This window comes from Leguminivora glycinivorella, chromosome 8, assembly GCF_023078275.1.
Source record: "Leguminivora glycinivorella isolate SPB_JAAS2020 chromosome 8, LegGlyc_1.1, whole genome shotgun sequence".
NCBI lineage: Eukaryota > Metazoa > Arthropoda > Insecta > Lepidoptera > Tortricidae > Leguminivora > Leguminivora glycinivorella.
Window position 1 is genome coordinate 15,727,183 of NC_062978.1, and position 18,310 is coordinate 15,745,492.

At 38.9% G+C, this 18,310-nt stretch overlaps 1 protein-coding gene across 1 annotated transcript in view; it reads right to left on the bottom strand.

Moving 5' to 3' along the window:
• The window catches only part of LOC125228543 (protein O-mannosyl-transferase Tmtc3), a 218,580-nt gene extending 201,048 nt beyond the window's left edge, over positions 1 to 17,532 (bottom strand). Inside the window, exon 1 of the mRNA XM_048133145.1 lies at positions 16,873 to 17,532. Within this exon, the coding sequence (XP_047989102.1) occupies positions 16,873 to 17,172 (300 nt within the window). The 5' untranslated portion in view covers positions 17,173 to 17,532. The remainder of the gene's footprint in view (positions 1 to 16,872) is intronic.
• Between the last annotated feature and the right edge of the window lie 778 nt (positions 17,533 to 18,310).

Below are 18,310 nucleotides of genomic sequence, written 5' to 3' on the forward strand. Positions count from 1 at the left end.
GTAAATTCTCCATCAGATTCTCTCGATAAAATTAGTTTAAAGTTCGCTCATCGGCGCTTAATGTAATTCGCAGCGCCACACGGGTAGGGCTCGGAGCCAGTATTAGAAATAAAGCCGAAATAGCCCTATATTTCCAATTATTTATGCTCTTTACTTCATAGGTAGAAATCATATGAGAAACACTTCAATAAGAACACAAGTCACCTTATTTTGGTATATCTTATTAGACTTCACATGTTGGAAAAATCAGCATTTTTGGTCGGCGAAAGCCGATTCCGAGTCGATATGTTTGGGGAGACCCTCAGACGTTACATGTAACGTTATACGTGTGTATGTGACGTTACAGGTAAGTCATAAATTTCTTATGAGAAACCCTTTAATATTAAGTCCCAAGTCACTTTATTTGGTTATATGTATCTTTGGTAAGTCATATATTTTTGGTAAGTCTTATCAGTTGTCTGGCTAATGTGACTTAAAGTTAGAATATAGTCTTGTTAAATAATTAACAAACCAATGATAAGAAATATCGTGGTGAAAGGCCCAGCTTCGTGTTGGGAAAACCCAAGGGCCTACGATATGGGGTTTTACAACACAGGAGTCTCCATTATCCATATTTGAAAGGGTCGGCAACGCGCATGTCACAAACTCTGGAGTTGCCGACGTAGGCTACGGTTGCTGCTTATTATCAGGCGAGGCGTATGGTTGTTTACCACCGTGCAGTATTAAAAAACCGATATGATACCGGTTTTACCGATAAAATACCGGTATCCGACACCCTCACACGGGTTTCACGGAGTTTAGAAGCAACCTCGAATGCGATAAACTTGCGCTGACGTTGATTTATGTCTCCGATTGTTTGTCCTGCCCTGGTTTGTCCCGAATCTCGGGATATCGAAGATACGGATAGTGTTGGTTACAAATTAATGGATGGAATTCCCTACGGTAACTTAAGCGAACAGTTCAAGTTGGTCAAACGCACGATGACATTATTCTAAAGTTAATGAATGGGGAATCACACATAGAAATATATTTACATGCAACATAACAGAACCTATTTTAGTCTGTTTTGGTGTATTGTAAGTCGTCTTCCTAGCCTTCTCCCGACATATTGTCACGGCTCATGAGAGGCCGCTTAAAAAGCATTGTCTAAGAAGCCAAATCCTAGGGTTCTTACCTAGGATTTGGCTTCTTAGACAATGCTTTTTACGAAAGCACCTGCCATATAATCTTCGAAACCAGGTAGGTACCACAGAGGGGCCTTGTTGGATTAGACTGGTTTTCTCAAGATATTTTCCTTCACCGAAAAGTGACTGCCAAATAAATATCAAACGATCAAACGACATTTCGTCCATACGTTCCCTTGGTACAGGTCGAGGTTTGAACCCGCGATTTCTGGAGTTTTACAGCCGGTTATAATTATAAGGTGCCACGTAGTTAAAACTGTGACTTCATGATCAGCTGATTTCGTACGCCCATAATTATGCAACCTGGTCGAAACGTTGGGGAAAAAGGTAAAATAATGTTAATTAATCGCGTTCGACCTGTATATGACTGTGTTAAATATGTGTAATCGGAATTAATCCATATATAGCTGTGAATGTGTGCGTGTCAAGTCGGTGCTTTGAATATGAAATCACAGTTCTCAGCGTTACTACCTTTCAACTGGCGACGTTTATTAATTACATCAACGCCATATATCTATGAACCCTATGGTGAAGTTCTGTTCCCTTGACCCAGATCGCTATCGACATCGGGCGTAAGATCTCGAGGGTGGCCCAGGACTCAGGCGACCGCTCGATAGAAGCACGGATGTAGTGGCACAGAGGGACCACTATAATAAATATTACAGAGACATTCATACAGATGCTGACTACTTACTTAGAGCCAAATAATTTATGCGATGGGGGCATTAAGATATAGCCTCTAAAGATTGCACAAAATAGGTAATAGAGAATTACAAACGCTCCCCTACTTCATGAAGAAACGATTCAAGTATATCGCACAAAAAAATGCCTTTAGTTACCAACAAGCCCAAGACCAGTCAGCAACATTAATTTATTCAAGCCTATAGGAAAATTGAGTTTTCTTACCTAGGCTTAGAAATAAATTTAAAAGTGGAAAATGTCTGCCTTGAGACGAACTCACGGCCTCTGGATCGATACTCTGTCTGTCTGTGTGTCTGGATTGCAGATGTTTCTGCAAATCAGAAGTTAAAATTGTCTTACCTAATTAAAAGCACGATATCAGCCATCCTGCCAGTCAATTGGAATATTGTACAGTAAGTAGTGATTGTCTGTATAAGAACTGTCAGCCTGATATCATCCGGCAAACGGGTTTGTTCGTGTAAACAAACCGACTTGTTTACAAACAAGTGAACCCTCTGCATTTAAGAACGCTGTGGAAACCAAATTGGTTCCAACAGATGTTGCAGTTTGCTCCGCCGCATTTGTTTATAAAGAAAATCGTAACGGGCTCGGAATAAAAGTGGAAAGGACGACCAATCGACAAATGGATTTTTATACAACTTTGATGGGCCTCCCTGATGTCATAGGATTTTTCGGAGGATCATTAAAGAATATTTTATAATGTTCAAGTTCCGTCAGATAAATGTATTTTTATATTCAGTTTTTGTAAGGTTGGATTGGTTTGGTGTCATCAAATCATGTTCCTAGTGGTAGTGGTCTTGTTTCGGTATTTTATTCCATACTCACTAGGGGAGTCCGAGATCCGTTTGGCACCCTTCCAAGGCGACTGTCATCTGATCTGACCTAGTGATCTGATCTGAACTAGGCTTTATTCGAACTTGTCCGCTTTCTTGGCAGTGTTATTTTTCACCAAAGCCATTGTAAAATTTACCAACTAACCACTATAAAATATACATAAGGTACGACGGGGCAAATCTCGACTGGGGGGCAATTGTAACTGCTCCATTTTTTCCATTATCCACACCATTATGTTGAGTTCTACATGTATCCACTGAACACGCCGACCATTATGTAACCGGTGGGCACTCTATTTAATAATGCAAACATTGTAAAACATGAAAAAATGGACCAGTTACATTTGCCCCCCAGTCAAGATTTGCCCCGCTGTACCTTATTAAAGAGTTGTAAATATGTACGTACTACGTAGTCGTACACCCTATGTCACACGGCACTTTTAAACTAGATTATTTTCTAAATAAACTTTTTTAACAAAAAATAAAACCGCCTTCAAAAATAAGCGCGTTACAAAACACGGAGAAACTAAAAAGCAAAAAATAATAAACCTTTGAATTCAGATTTCTTATCGTATTGCAATAATCTAAACATCCAAATTATAAACAAATCAATTATTTTCGCAGTCGGTACCAGACCTGTTCGTCGCCTTGCTATTGCCTGTTTGCCCCACCCAAGCATACGCAGGCTGGCACCGACTCCAAAAATAATTGATTTGTTTATAATTTGGATGTTTAGATTATTGCAATACGATAAGAAATCTGAATTCAAAGGTTTATTATTTTTTGCTTTTTAGTTTCTCCGTGTTTTGTAACGCGCTTATTTTTGAAGGCGGTTTTATTTTTTGTTAAAAAAGTTTATTTATTTGTTGATTTTTAGTGGTTCCTATTGATATTATATGTATCAGTCCGAATACATGTACACTAGTGAAAGAATTATCCTTTAACTCCTAACCATTGAGGAGTTGACCTTCCATCATCAGCTCAGCCACATAAAATTATTACCATCAGGCGTAAATACTGGTTTACCTTTGAAAAATACACTAAAAACATTACATGTGCCTATAACATTTGAAGAGTTCCCTCGATTTCTCCAGGATCCCATCATCAGACCCTGACTTGGTGCCAATGGGACCATCTCGGGGTTATACCCGTTCGATCAAAAAAATTTTGAAAATCGGTCCACAATTCTCGGAGATATCGAGGAACATACATACAAAAAAAAAAAAAAAAACATTCAGTCGAATTGAGAACCTCCTCCTTTTTTGAAGTCGGTTAAAAATAATTTAATATCCACTCTTTTTCATAGAAATAGTCAGCCAGTTGGAAGTGGAAGACCTAGGCGAAATTTTCTCGACCAAATCGAGGAAATATTGCAAAAAGGCCAGGTCAGAAGTAGGTACTCGAAACCGACGAGCGTGTATGAGAAACGTTATGAAAGTGTGTGAAGCGAAAGTGGTTTGTCAGGATCGTGGTAAATCGAAATCCGTGATCTCTGCCTACCGCTCTGGGAAACAGGCGTATTTGTACGTATGTATGTAATTTAATATGTTATACTCGTAACACATCTAAGAGACTCTTAAACCTGTTTGTCTATCACAAAATTCAAAACAAAAGAAACGCCTCCACATTTTTAATCAGTTAACTTATATATTAATAGCTGAATGTGTTATTTTCATTACCTTAATAAACAATTTTAACTGCTTTATAGGGGGTGTAACGTGTACGAAGGCTCATAAATAACTCGCGTACAAATGAATTTCTTGAAAAGGTCGTGGAAATTAGAAGTTCACGTGACGGTCCGGTCACGCGAGCGGCCAAACTCTTTGTACTTATTTACTCGTCCCATTATTAACAGTCTTGGTTACAACGTTCAAATTATTCAAGTCTGTCGTCCAGGAAACGTCGGACGCGAATCCGGCAATTAGCGTTGTTTGACACGAACGCGAAAATGGGTGTCGTCGAAAATATTTTAGATTTTCGTCAAACATTGAGCGCGCTATGCAGCCCGGTGTTTATACACCGAATAATTATTTATTTAAAAAATGTGAAGACAATTTTGTTTCTATATATATTCCTCATTGCTGAATTATTTATTGCTTACGGGCAACTTATATCGGCGTTTTTGAATTGACGCATACTTTTAAGTGGTATAACGCATCGATCGGTGGCTTTATATTATGTGTATGTGTACGACAAAGCTCAAGCTTTAGGGCTTAGGCAATAAGACATTCTTCGTAGATTGACTGAGCCCCACGGTAAGCTCAAGAAGGCTTGTATTGTGGGTACTCAGACAACGATATATAAAATATAATATACAAATACTTATTTACATAGAAAACGTCCATGACTCATAATAAATCTCTTACGATCAGTTTATTTACATTTATTTACTTATTCAGAACAGCTCGTAACAAATTCCGCTACTGCTGTAAAAATTATTATTCGTCTTTTAAAAAACTTTCAACAAACTTGCTTCCTTGATAATATTATCAAGACTCGGAGGAACTTAAACTTGCACTACAAAACAGCCTCTTAGCTTGACGATAAAAAAAACTTGTCTCTGGTCGTTGTCAGTGCTGAAAGTAGTAAAAGTTAACAAAAACTGTATACCGACGCTTCAGTGGGAACGTGGCGAAAAACTTGTTCCATGACATTGATGGATGCGACTTGCGAGCAGCAAACGCGCCGGCTCGGCCATTTTGTAAGCTGAAGGTAGAAAAATGCAATGCTTTTTGGTTTTATCTACGTAGGTACCTATCATAGAATAGTACATTATGATACAAGTGCGAAAAAGAGAAAGTCCTTTTTGCATGTGTATCGTACGACGTTTTTCAGTAAATACAGATGGCCCTCCGAAGTTTCGACCTGACATGAAATGAACCACTTTTCGCACTAGTGTGTAAAAAAGCACCATCTGTATTGAAATAGTACATCACGATATAAGTGCGAAAAAGAGGAAGTTCGAAGCGAGTGGCGATACACTCACAAATCGACACGAGTTGCGACTTGCGAATGTTCTCGTCGCACGTATGACGATTTTCAGTACATCTGGCCCTTTGGTTTCGATGTGACAAGAAAATTTACTACTTTGCGAATTACTGCGGTAAATACACCATATGTACTGAAAAATATATTGCAATATTAGTAACAGTGACCGATTTTTCGGTTTTTCATACAAACGCAGTCCTCAATTCCTCATTTACACATCGCAGACATCGCAGTTACGAGTATGTCCGTGTTGGCCCTACCTTTTGATTATATTTGTCGAATACTTAAACGGTTGTCGTTGTTGAATTTTTACTATTGTAAAAATTTGGAACAGTCAACATATCAAGGGAGGCATCGATGACAACGATTGTATAGAGAATCGAACGCCCCCTATACTCTTAATCACCAATGTAAACAAAGAGTATGAGCGTCAGCTGATTACTTTAAACATCTCGCCCGCATCTTTTTGATGTTGACTATACAACCTTTTTGAACTTTGAAAAAAATATCTCTAGAAAAGAAAAGAAGATATCTATCAAACAGCTGTGACATATAGATAGAGCAATGGATAGAGTTTTATTAATATAATAAGATGGGTTTTACCCATGATTGCCAGACTGACGTTATATTAGGTTCAAGAGCTGCAAGATTCTCTATGAATTTCTCCTTAATAGGTAGGTATACAGGTCATCAATGTGTCTAACTCTGCAGTATATAAGTTTGCAAGCAGAGGCTCAACTCAGCGTTCTTTGGTGGTCCTCAAAGCGCATTAATCCCGGCATCGGGGATGACGTCACGAACGCCTGCCATTCATACTCTTAATTAATCCAGGTAAGTCGCTGGAATAGGCTATATCTGACAGAGAGTCAAGCACTGAATAACCATTGAAATGTCACGTTAAAGACTTCCAAATCTGCATTAGAATGAACGACTGGTCGTCTTCATGCGACATTGTATGTGAACGTATAATATTCGTAAATAGAACTTCAAAATATTGCTCGGCAATTGTAGCATATTGCACGGCATAATTATAAAATATAGTCAGTACCATTCAAAACAGAAAAAAAAAAGAAATTATATACCGACCTTTAAAAAACCGAAAATTCCGACGAGAAGTGCAGATCAGAAATCGCTATAAAAAAAAGGTGCGAAAAACTGTATAAAATGTTGCTAAAGGATAAATCTCGTTCCATTTTAATGGAATACGAAACGTACCTACCTACGTCAAATTTGACTCTAGAGTACTACACAACTGGACAATAGTAATACAATGCCGTCATAGGAGAGCAAGTGGATTGTGTGTGTAAGGAAAACCCATAAAAATGGATGAAAAAGGGTAAAAATTTCTTTAGGGACCGGCCACACTTAAGAGACCCAGGTGGCGTGGCGCAGTGTTGGGCAAAAATTAACTTGAATAAGAATAAGAATGAAACAGAAAAGTTATTCTCATTCAAATCGATTTGAATAAGAATAATTCTTGTACTTCGTTAGTTGAAATGGAATGCTAGTGAATAAATCATGGTACTTTTATTTTAAATGAAGAATAAAATTTGAAATAACTATTCTGGAAATGAGATTATTCTAACTAACGTTTTATTCAACTAACATGTTATTTGGAATAAAATTAATTTTATAGTAGAATAAATATTGGTTTTGGCACATTTTTTCAATGCACTTACGTGTAAGTAAGTTTTATGATAACATGTTTTTTTTGGTACCTTTGATACGATGGTGATGAAGTGAATCTCGTAATTCTTTCATGGCTAAATGAACCCTTCGCATTAATATATCTTAAGTTTAATATGTTTTGTTTGTTTATATGAGTCGAATACATTTGATGTTAGAGTCAATCCTTCTAACTCTTCCAATCCTACTGGCAACATTTTGTATCTGACAGTATCATTTTGTATGGAGTATGACGTTGACAGGTGCAAAATGTTGCTAGTAGGATTGGAAGAGTTAGCTTATATTTACTCTATTGGTTTGATAATGAATCCAGGTTTTTATTGACATGTAGTATACCAGCGTATGGTTATACCATAAAGCAGTAATAAGTTAATTATTATTTTATTTGTTTACTCAAAATATATAAAGAGTCTAGCGAATGGTTATTGTAGCTTTTTAAATAAATGACGGCAGGTAGCAAAAAACCCTTATGTGGTCCACGCTTATCACTAAATTAGCAGAAAGTCCCGGCATTTATTTATTTTAACTTGTTACAACCTATGACTCACAGGCATTAGCAATAACAATAGGGTTAAGCCGTGGCGGGTAAATTCTTTGAATCTTTGTAAACACGTGCAGCAGGCGATGCTTCTTGTGTGCAGGTGGTGCTATTTATTTTCTTTTGTTATCAATATCATACTGTCTAAAAATACGAGCAAAATTAAATATAAGAAAACCTTTAAATCACCATGCTCTAACTTTGTAATAAATGTTGAAAGCGACATGGACAAAAAAAAATGAATCGTCATAATTTAAATAATTATTAAGTAAGTACTTTGATGTCTTGCTTTAATTCAAAGTAGCCAATTATGAGTTCCACTATACAGTGAAGGTCAGTAACGTATGCAGTACGTACATATACTGCAAAAAACTCCATAAATATGTATACATACTTTATGGCTAGGTACAGCATGGTTACACTGGTTCTCAATGTAAAAATAATACGAGGACCAAAGCAAATAACGTTCAATTTACAAGATTTCATTAAAATAGCATAGTAGGTATAAATTAGACCAGAGTACTAGAGTTTCTACCTGTACTGTACGTAAATATTACGTAAGTTACATTTACCTACTCCGGCCACCCGCACTATATTCTTATTCAGATACTTTTATTCTAAATAAAAAATGATGAATAAATGTAATTGACTAAGAATACGTTATTTTTATTAAATTTTCCCACATACAAATTATTCCCGACGAAATTATTTGAATAACTTTGACAGGAATAAAATCGAAATGATTTTATTCTTACGAATCTTCATTCAAATAATGATTTTATTCTTGAGTGCCCAACACTGGCGTGGCGGCGGCGTGGCGCGTGCCGCGCCGCCTGGGGGCGCGTCTTACGTCCTTCCTATACAAAATGTACTGAGGAGACGTTTTTTGAATTACATTCAGGCGGCGTGGCGGAGACGTCCGTTGCGCGCCGCAAGACATGCGTCTTATGAGTGTGGATGGTAGCTTAGGCAGGCAATCTGTTCCTGTGGCCTTTGTGCGTTTTCACATTATCCGATTAGATATCGTATGTAGGACCGATATCCCACACATTACAGGCGCCATCCGTTTTCACATTATCCGATCCGAACATCCGATATCGGATGTAGGACCGATATCCCATGCATTACTGCTGACAAAACAATGCTGTCGAAAACTATTACTTTCCAATTTCCATCATTCGAAAACATAATACCCCGTCTTTATTTAGTTTGTTATGACCACTTCAGTCTAAAACCATCGAATTTGTTTAAAAATAACGTTTTCCTTAGGCAGCGTCCCCACTTAGACGTCGCGTGTTTCGCGGCGCGCAACGGACGACTCCGCGACGCCGCGCCGCCTGAATGTAATTCAATGGTATGTTGGTTTAAATTAGAGATGGGCCGAATATTCGGTAAATATTCGGTATTCGGCATATTTGGCAAGTTTTTCAATGTTCGTATTCGGCCGAATAATTCGGTTGCATTGCCGAATATTTACCGAATAAACAAAGTAAATAAGTAATGGTAAAAAGAGAGAAACCTATGCGTCAAAATATAAGTACAATTGTTTTGTAAAAAAGTTAAAAAACCTTAGTTTAAAAGTTGAGAAGAGTTCAGACCGGTTTTAACACTTTTAACGAAGTTTTAGTTATCTACTAAATCATAAAAACATAGTTGTATTAACATGAAGTGAACATCCCCTTTTAAAACGTGGCGTAACCGAATATTCGGCCGAATGTTCGGTTCGGTAAGAGCTGAACCGAATGTTCGGCCGAATATTCGTATTCGGCAAAGTCCATATTCGGCCCATCTCTAGTTTAAATATTATTTTGCCAAGAAATTGATCCTCCTTACAAAATGTCAAAATCAACAACGAAAAAGTATGAAACAGTCAAATAATTTGAAAAGTATGAAACAGTCAAATAATTTGACTGTTTCATACTTTTGCGAAAAAGAATTATTCTTTTTCGCAATTTCGAGGTTCCCCATAGCAAAAGCTGCTCAGTATGAGCTACGTGGTGTCTGTGTTTTTTAACTCCCGACGCAAAAACGACGGGGTGTTATAAGTTTGACGTGTCTGTCTGTCTGTTTGTCTGTCTGTCTGTGTGTGTGTGTCTGTCTGTGGCATCGTAGGTCCCGAACGGATGAATCGATTTGTATTTAGTTTTTTTTGTCTGAAAGCCGAGTAAGTCGGGAGTGTTCTTAGCCATGTTTCATGAAAATCGGTCCACTACGTCGCGGTCGGGGGTTATTTCAAAATTTTAATTTTGTGGTTAGGTTATTAGTGCCTGGTTTAACACCTTATACAGGAAGAAAAAATATTGATATTTTAAGTACCCGCTTGGTAAATAAATAATAAATATTGGGTGACACCTTACACAGATCAACCTAGCCCCAAACTAAGCAAGGCTTGTACTATGGGTGCTAGGCGACGATATACATACTTAGATAGATAAATACAAACTTATATACATAGAAAACAAATATCTGTGCTCAGAAACAAATATCTATGCTCATCAAGTCATCACACAAATAAATGCCCTTACCGGGATTCGAACCCGGGACCGCGGCTTGGCAGGCAGGGTCACTACCAACTACGCCAGACCGGTCGTCTAAATAAATGTTATTACTTTACATTCCGTCAATAAGTACTCTAACACAACTATTTCGATTTTTAAGTTTTTCAATTTGTTCAAAAATGTTACAGGTATAGGAAACTTTTCGATAAAAATAAAGTCAATAAGCACTTCCGAGTGGAAACCACGCGATATTTACTTTCCGTGAAACATGGTGTAATTGAGTATCATGAAATTAATTATTGCCTACATACCAAAGATTAATGACACGTATGGTAATCGTCACAGTCACATCACAGGGACCTAGCTTCCGATACCGCCATTACAATCGAAATTACGCTCATTGTTAAACATTTTGAAATATTTCATTGACACCAGTCCGAATTGTGGTTATGCGATCTGTTTTCGATATGATAATTAGTGTTCGGTTAGTGTCAAAAGGGACATGATAATTATTAGGCATAAATTACTCATATAATGTTTATTACTGGATACTGGATGGAATTAAAAACGAAATATTACATATCAATTGATATGAAATAGTACTACATTTCTTTTTTTTTTTTTTTATTTTTATTTTTTATTTATTACAATAACATTGTACATAAAACTTACAGACTACAGCCCAACACGTAATATGTACATATAAAAGCACATCTATAATAAGAACTTAATTAACTAAGTTTTATTTATTAGGCAAGCCACACAATTGCCGGCTTGTAACTTCTGTGAATTCAGTCAGTGTACATGTAAATAAATCTATTTTGGTGGACACTTCATTAAGTATTGATATTGCCCTGACAGTAGGAGCGTTGGCTAGTAAGTTGGTGCGCGCAGTCGGGCGCTCGAATAAGCGCGGCGCACGCCGTCGAGGCCCTCGAGGCACCGCCACTCCCAGTGAGCTCAGCAGAGAAGGGTTATGTATTTTACCCATGAATACCTTGAACATATATGTGGCCAGTGCTAACTTTCTCCTGACTTCCAACTTAGTGTACCCAACCATACCGAGTACAAACAGTGTCGGATACATTAGGGGTAAAATGGATATACACCATAGCTTTTCAAGTATAAATGTCGTATAAATTTATTTTGAATTTTCTCCACCATCATGGTATATTTAGTTTCATGTGGGTTCCATACCATTGCGCCGCTTTCTAATCTACTTCTAACAAGGGCGTTATACAATGCCTTCACTGCTCTAGTGTTATGGAAGTTTTTGGTTTGTCGCAATATGAACCCTAAGTTTCTGTAAGCCTTTTTGCAAATGCTTACCACATGCTTTCGGAAGGACAAGTCAGATTGAACAAGTATCCCTAGGTCTCGCACGGATGATACTCGCTGAACTAGCTGTCCTCCTACGCTATAATCATATTCGAAAGGAGACAATGCCCTACTACAGGTCATAATGTTGCATTTCGACAAATTAAAATATAATTTATTTACGTTGCCCCAATTAACTACCTGCTGAATATCGTCTTGTAATTTTTGACAGTCACTTAATTCAGTTATTTTTAGATAAAGTTTAATATCATCTGCGAAGAGAAGGCAGTTAGCTTGTTGTACTACGTCCGGAAGATCGTTAATCATAATGGTAAATTCTAATGGTCCCAAGTTGCTCCCCTGACTTACCCCGGAAAGTGTGCGATAGCTGTCTGAAGTAAAACCTTTGTAATCTACATATTGTTTCCGGTTTCTGAGGTAATTTGCAAAGAATTTGAGAAGTCGAGGAGTAAAACCTACAGCGGCTAGTTTTACCAGTAGGACGTCATTATCGACAGTATCGAACGCCTTTTTAAAATCCAGGTATGCGATATCCACTTGTCCTCTCTGTTGGTCGAGCTCCGGCGCCGCGTAGTTCATGAAGCACAATAGATTACTTTCCGTGCTGCGGCCCGGTCGGAAACCGTGCTGCGCGTCAGTTAATTTGCCACTTATTTGAGGAAATATAGCTGCGTACAAAACGGACTCGAAGACTTTGGCAAACGTTGATAAAACAGCCACGGGCCGGTATCCACTCACATCTGTTCCCGAGCCTCCTTTAGGAACCGGCGTCACTCTAGTCGTCTTCCAACATTCCGGGTAAACACTCTTATCAAGGCATAAGTTAAAGATATGTAAGAGCGGCTCCGCTAATAATACTCTACAATCCTTGACGACGTAGGGCGGTATACCATCAGGGCCAGCGGACCGCTTCGGCTTGAGGCGGCACAGAGCGGCGCGCACGTCCTGCAGCTGCAGGCGCGCCACGTGCACGCGCGCGCCCGCGCCCGCGCCGCCCCCGGCCGCCGCGGCCGCGGCCTCAGCGTCGAGGCGAGGTTCTACGTCGCTGTACACGGACTGAAAGTATTTCGCTAGTTCTTCAGCACACTCCTCTTGTTGTAGCTGTTGCCCGTCTTTTGATATGTTACAAGTGTTGTTACCTGAACGCCGAGAACGTACAAAACTCCAGAAGGAAGCAGGATCTTGAGTAAATTGGTCTTGTAATCGATTCTGATATTCTTCGTATGAACTTTTTATGCTTTGCTTAACCCGGGTTCTATAGTAAGAAAACATATTGTAATCACTGACAGCCCCACTGATTTTATATAATTTATGCCAATTAGCTTTTTCCCTTATGTCTCGTATGGTATCTGGAGTGTACCATTCAGGGTAAATATATTTGCTATTATTTTGAATGTTCCTTTTTTTTACAGGGGTATTTCTTTTAATAATATCATTAATTTTTTCATAAAAATACTGAACAGAATTTTCGACATCGTTTAAGTTATACAATTCAGACCAATCTACAAGTTCCATTTGAGAATATAGTTCATAAAAATTACACTTACGAAAGTTCCATTGTGGGTGTTGTTGGGAATTACCTAATAGCACGGGTTGTGAGTGTGGCGGCGGCGCAGAGCCCGACGGCCGGGCGCTCGCACACTGTAGGCTCACTTCCAGCGGCGGGTGATGTTCGTCTACCGGAACCAAGGGATCTTTAGATTCGCTTACTGATACCTCCTCGTCTCCTGCGGTTGTCAGTATCAAATCCAATAGCCGACCATTAGCATTAGTAACTGCATTTTTCTGACTGAATCCACAGAAAGACATAAAAAAATTAAAATAATTTTGTACCTCTAGAGAAGCAGAATACAAGTTAAAATCACCTACTATGAGTACATTATCGTATTTACAAGATAGGGTTTCCAAAACATAAAATAATTGCATATAATCACTTTCAGTACTTTTAGGTGGTATATATACTACACAACACAAAAAACAATAGTTATTTTTAATTCTCACTTCTGCCGCAACAAGTTCATATACTGCAGTATCTATATCGTGTCCGGGCAGGGCCACCGGCTGCACGCTGAGCCCGGCGCGCGGCGCGGCCACGAGCATGGCGCCGCCGTGCTTGCGCCCGTCGGTGCGGTCGCAACGTAGTACTGTAAAACCTTGTGGCACTAACTCTCCATCAGATACGCTCTCATTCGTCCCTGTCTCAGTAATTGCAAACAGGTCAGATGTAGCTGTTGATATCTGGTCAAAAAACGTATTTAGTTTGGTTCTGAGACCGCGAGCGTTCTGATAATAAATTTCAATAGATCTAGTTTTCGTTTTTTGGCGTTTGTTTCTGTCCCCGAAAGGTCCGAAACCAAGTCCACTCACTTATTCTCGCGTCTCTGGGCCACACGTCAGGTGTGAACACTTTTTCAAACGCATCATATGGAACACACAGTTGAAAGGATGCATAATCTTTTTTCACCTTAGGTGTAAGTTTCTTCACAGTAAAAGTATTTAAGCCGCATATTGACTTCAGGTGATTTTCCATAGCTTCGATAGATGTGTCCGGGTGTAATGACCATACATGTATGTATTTCTTCTGTTGTATAGTTACCGCTTGAATATTTTTAAGTTTATCATTGCCGCCAACAAACACCTGCTGTTGTTCCGTGGTTTTAATTTTATTCCTCCTGGGCCCTACAATATTCCAATCGGTGTTGCAGTCACTGTCCTGCCCTCGGTGGTTTAAGTCGCTGTTGCTGTTTTGTTTTGTAGCTTGCACAGTGTTGCTTCCGCTCGGTGTCTGGACTGGTATTGCGGTATTATTGTTAAGCGGTCGGTCTGTCGTTGTTTGTTTGAAGTTAAAATCTATTTTTCTCTTATGTAAGTACGGAACTCCTGCGTCTTTATTGTTTATTCGTTCATGTGCTACTGGTATAGAGGTCTTATTTGTAGTGTGTTTCAATTTACTTTTATTTTGATCAGATACAGCTTGTTTGCTTGATGTTGTCGGGATATCTGAGGTCTCAGAGATGCAATTCTTGGATTCAAAAGGAGGAATTTGATGTGAGGCGCTCACTGCAGCTGTATCAGACGTCTGTAAAAGGTCTTGTTGTAATTTATCCGTGTTGCAAAGTTTCTGTTTTGTGAGTTGTAGTTCTAAGTTAATTACTTTATTACTTAGTGCCAGGTCTTCAGCGCGTTTCATAATATCATTTTTTGATAAAATATCAGCGGATTCGAGTAGTTTGTCAATGTCGGTTTTCAGTTGATCGCATTTCTTACTAACTGTGCCTAGAGACGAATACAAAGGTTCAAGCTGACGTGACACGTAAGTCATGATTGATATTCGGTGAGTTTCCAATTTTTCTTCAAGTATTTTCCCAAAATCTTCTGCTGATAGTATGCCAGTCGGCCTGTTTGATGGGGTACTGAAGTTAACAGGCGGGGTCCATTCGGGTTTATTTGGCGGAGTTGAAATTCCAGTCAGTGTTATGGATGCCGGTTTATTAGGCGTAATGATTATGTCTGTTTCTGAAGTTCCCAGTTGGTTGATAGTGGTGATTTCAGCATTTGACTCTGAGCGAGTCGAGTCTTCTGTACAAAATTCTTCGCCCATCCCCGAGGCGGTCGTTTCAAAAGGTGGTATATTTGGTTTAGACTCGTTACCTTTAATTGATACCGGTGGTGGTCTCGGTGGGGGCTGCTGCGATGCTACGTCGGCTGGAGGTATGCGGCGGCAATCTCGACACTCCCAGTTTTGTTTGTCGTCCACCGTCATTAGGTCATATCGTTTCTCGCCCACCCCGGAGCGTTCTAAGCAATCTAAACATTTTCGAATTTTACAAATAGAGCAATCCAGCGCACGTCGGCCGGATATTTTTCTGTCACATATGCCACACTTCGCAGGTATACCCATATTGATATCTGATATCGTAATCAGTTCTATTCTAACCCGGTCGTTACTGTACTGTTAAGGTAGACCGCGCCATCTTTTGGTTGTATCAATAACAGGAAACTAGTTCTCAAAAAATCGACGGATGGCGCTAAAAGTTTTCTTGTGTACAGTTCCTTCAAGTAGTTTATGTACTTTCTCATAGATGGCGTTTGTACGGAGTTTACAATTAGTTTTCATAGATGGCAGTAAACGTTGAGAATAGAATGAAAGGAACGTAACTAAGAAAGCGGTCGACGCTAAGCGACGAGCGGCAGTTATGAATTCAAAATTGTAAACAACTTTTTGCACTTTTCCCTGAAGGTTATTTTCACTGTTTGATAGTCTGAATTTGTAATGTTATCACTTAGTTTATTTATCACTTGAATAGTTCACTGTTCTTGTCAAGTCGAAACTTCAAAGGGCCATAATTATGTATCTACTGAAAAACTTCATAGAGAAAAAAACCTTGTACGATTATCCCGAACCTATGATTGTCCCCCTGTAAGTACTTTATCACTTTAACCACTAAATTATAAGGATCCTATTCCAGTAGTATTGTATATTTAGTATATTAGTTTAGTGGGGAAATAACTGTTATAATAAATAACTGGAGAAATAGCGTGTTATTTTAAATAACCTATTTGCTAAAATATCAACTTTCTGTATAAGTAGATAAGTATTTGGTGGTTATATTGTTTGGATAATAAGAATTGAAATTAGTTTGTAAAAACGGTATAATACCTAATAAACATCGACAAATGAAAAAAAAATCGAAAACACCGGGCGGAAACTAGCACAGTAAACAGTTTTCACCAGACACTTTTTCGTTGTCGTTCGTTGGATATTTTTTGGGATTGTACTCAATCAATAAATTAAGACTGAATAAACCGAAAGGAAGTTAGGTGTAGGAAGAAGTAGGTGTAGGAAGATTAACCGTTGACCTGATTCAGAATTATGCTTTAGCTTCAGCTGACTTGTAACCTGACCCTCTGGCTCTTGGCACGGTAGGTATTCGTTGATGTTTTCTCTCTCTTTAGACAATTCTAATACCTAAACTGTGGCAAGTTCAACCCATCAGGTGTTGGTAAATACAATTGACAAGTACACATTAAACACGTGGTAACTGTTTGGGATTGTCGATTTGATTTCATATGTCGGAGTAATCAAATATTATTTCAAAACTTACCTTATGTATGGGTGTCCCCCAGAAGTCATTCAGGAATATATTAGAAATTGGTGTCTGAGGCCTCAAGTCTCTATTTTCTTTAATAGCATTGATATCATCGAACACAAAGCCGCAGTAGAGGCAGTTGTGGTAGACGAGGATGCAGGTGAGCACTAGCACAGCGCCGAGCCCGCGGCGCGGGGTCTCGGGCGAGCTGGGCGCCGGGGCCGGCCCCGCCAGCCGCCGCCGGCTGCGTCCGCTCCTAGTCCGCACCGCCGACACCACTCCGCCGAAACGACACACACCACTCACGCGGTCCATAGTAAATCACTTTGACATCCTATTTTATATACTCCCTCCACCACACCGCAGCATCAGAACCTCCTGCCATAGTCCACAGGAGCTGCAAACGTTCGCAGGTTCGCGGCACTTTAGGTGCGGATTGGCAAAAGCGAGTCTGTTTATACGGGAATCCTGATTAAAACACGCTTAATATAAGCCGATCCAATTGAACAATCACTTTAAACGCACTACATTATTAATGTTTACAATTTCGCGGTGCACATGTCAAACTGACTGTCGGAATCATTGAATTTGACATTTAAGTGATAGCAGCGACGTGACTGACGCGGACACGCTCGCTCACCCGGCCGGTCCGCCGACGACTGCCGAAGGGCGACGAGCGAATGCTGCGACGAGTCACGTGACCCGTCGTTTTACTGCGGGTCGTTTTGAGATGGCGCATGCGTCTCGCGAACTCTGTGAACTCCGATGGCCTGGCTGGCGGCAAAATTGTCGCAAGACAACATAATGGGCGACCCCTTAATAGAAATTAAAAGAGTGCTGTTTGTAAACGATAACATTGTATTGATTCACCGGTCCGAAATAAGTGGCATTTACCTATTAACACACATTTATAAACCCTCTACAGGTAAGTAATGCTACGCTTTAAACTTCGTGAATAATGGTCTGCTCTACTAACTGTTTTGTTGCAAATGTAATTATAATAGCTTAATTACTATTATCAAAACCGATTTAGTAATGAAATTCAAGTTTGAAACATCTCTAAAAAACAATTGTGATTTGACCTCTATTCTTAATATCAGATCAATCGAAAATCGAAAAAAATTTATTGAGAAACAAACATCATAACAACTATAAATAAGCTTAGAAATAATAATAAATAAAATAATCGAAATGTCGTTTTATTCAAAATGAAATGTGTAAGTAGAGAGCTGATTTCAGGTAGCGATTTAAATATTAATAATTATGATGGATATGACTAGTGTAGTTGTTTAAATACATGTCATGTCGTTTATAATAAGGTATTAGCAATCTATTATTATTACATCGCACCCCGCAAACTTAGCTGAATAATTAGATGTTATTTTTGCAACAAACTACATTTAAAGAAAAGTGTTTTTTTTCTAAATAAATGTGTTTGTATACAAGAAGCGAA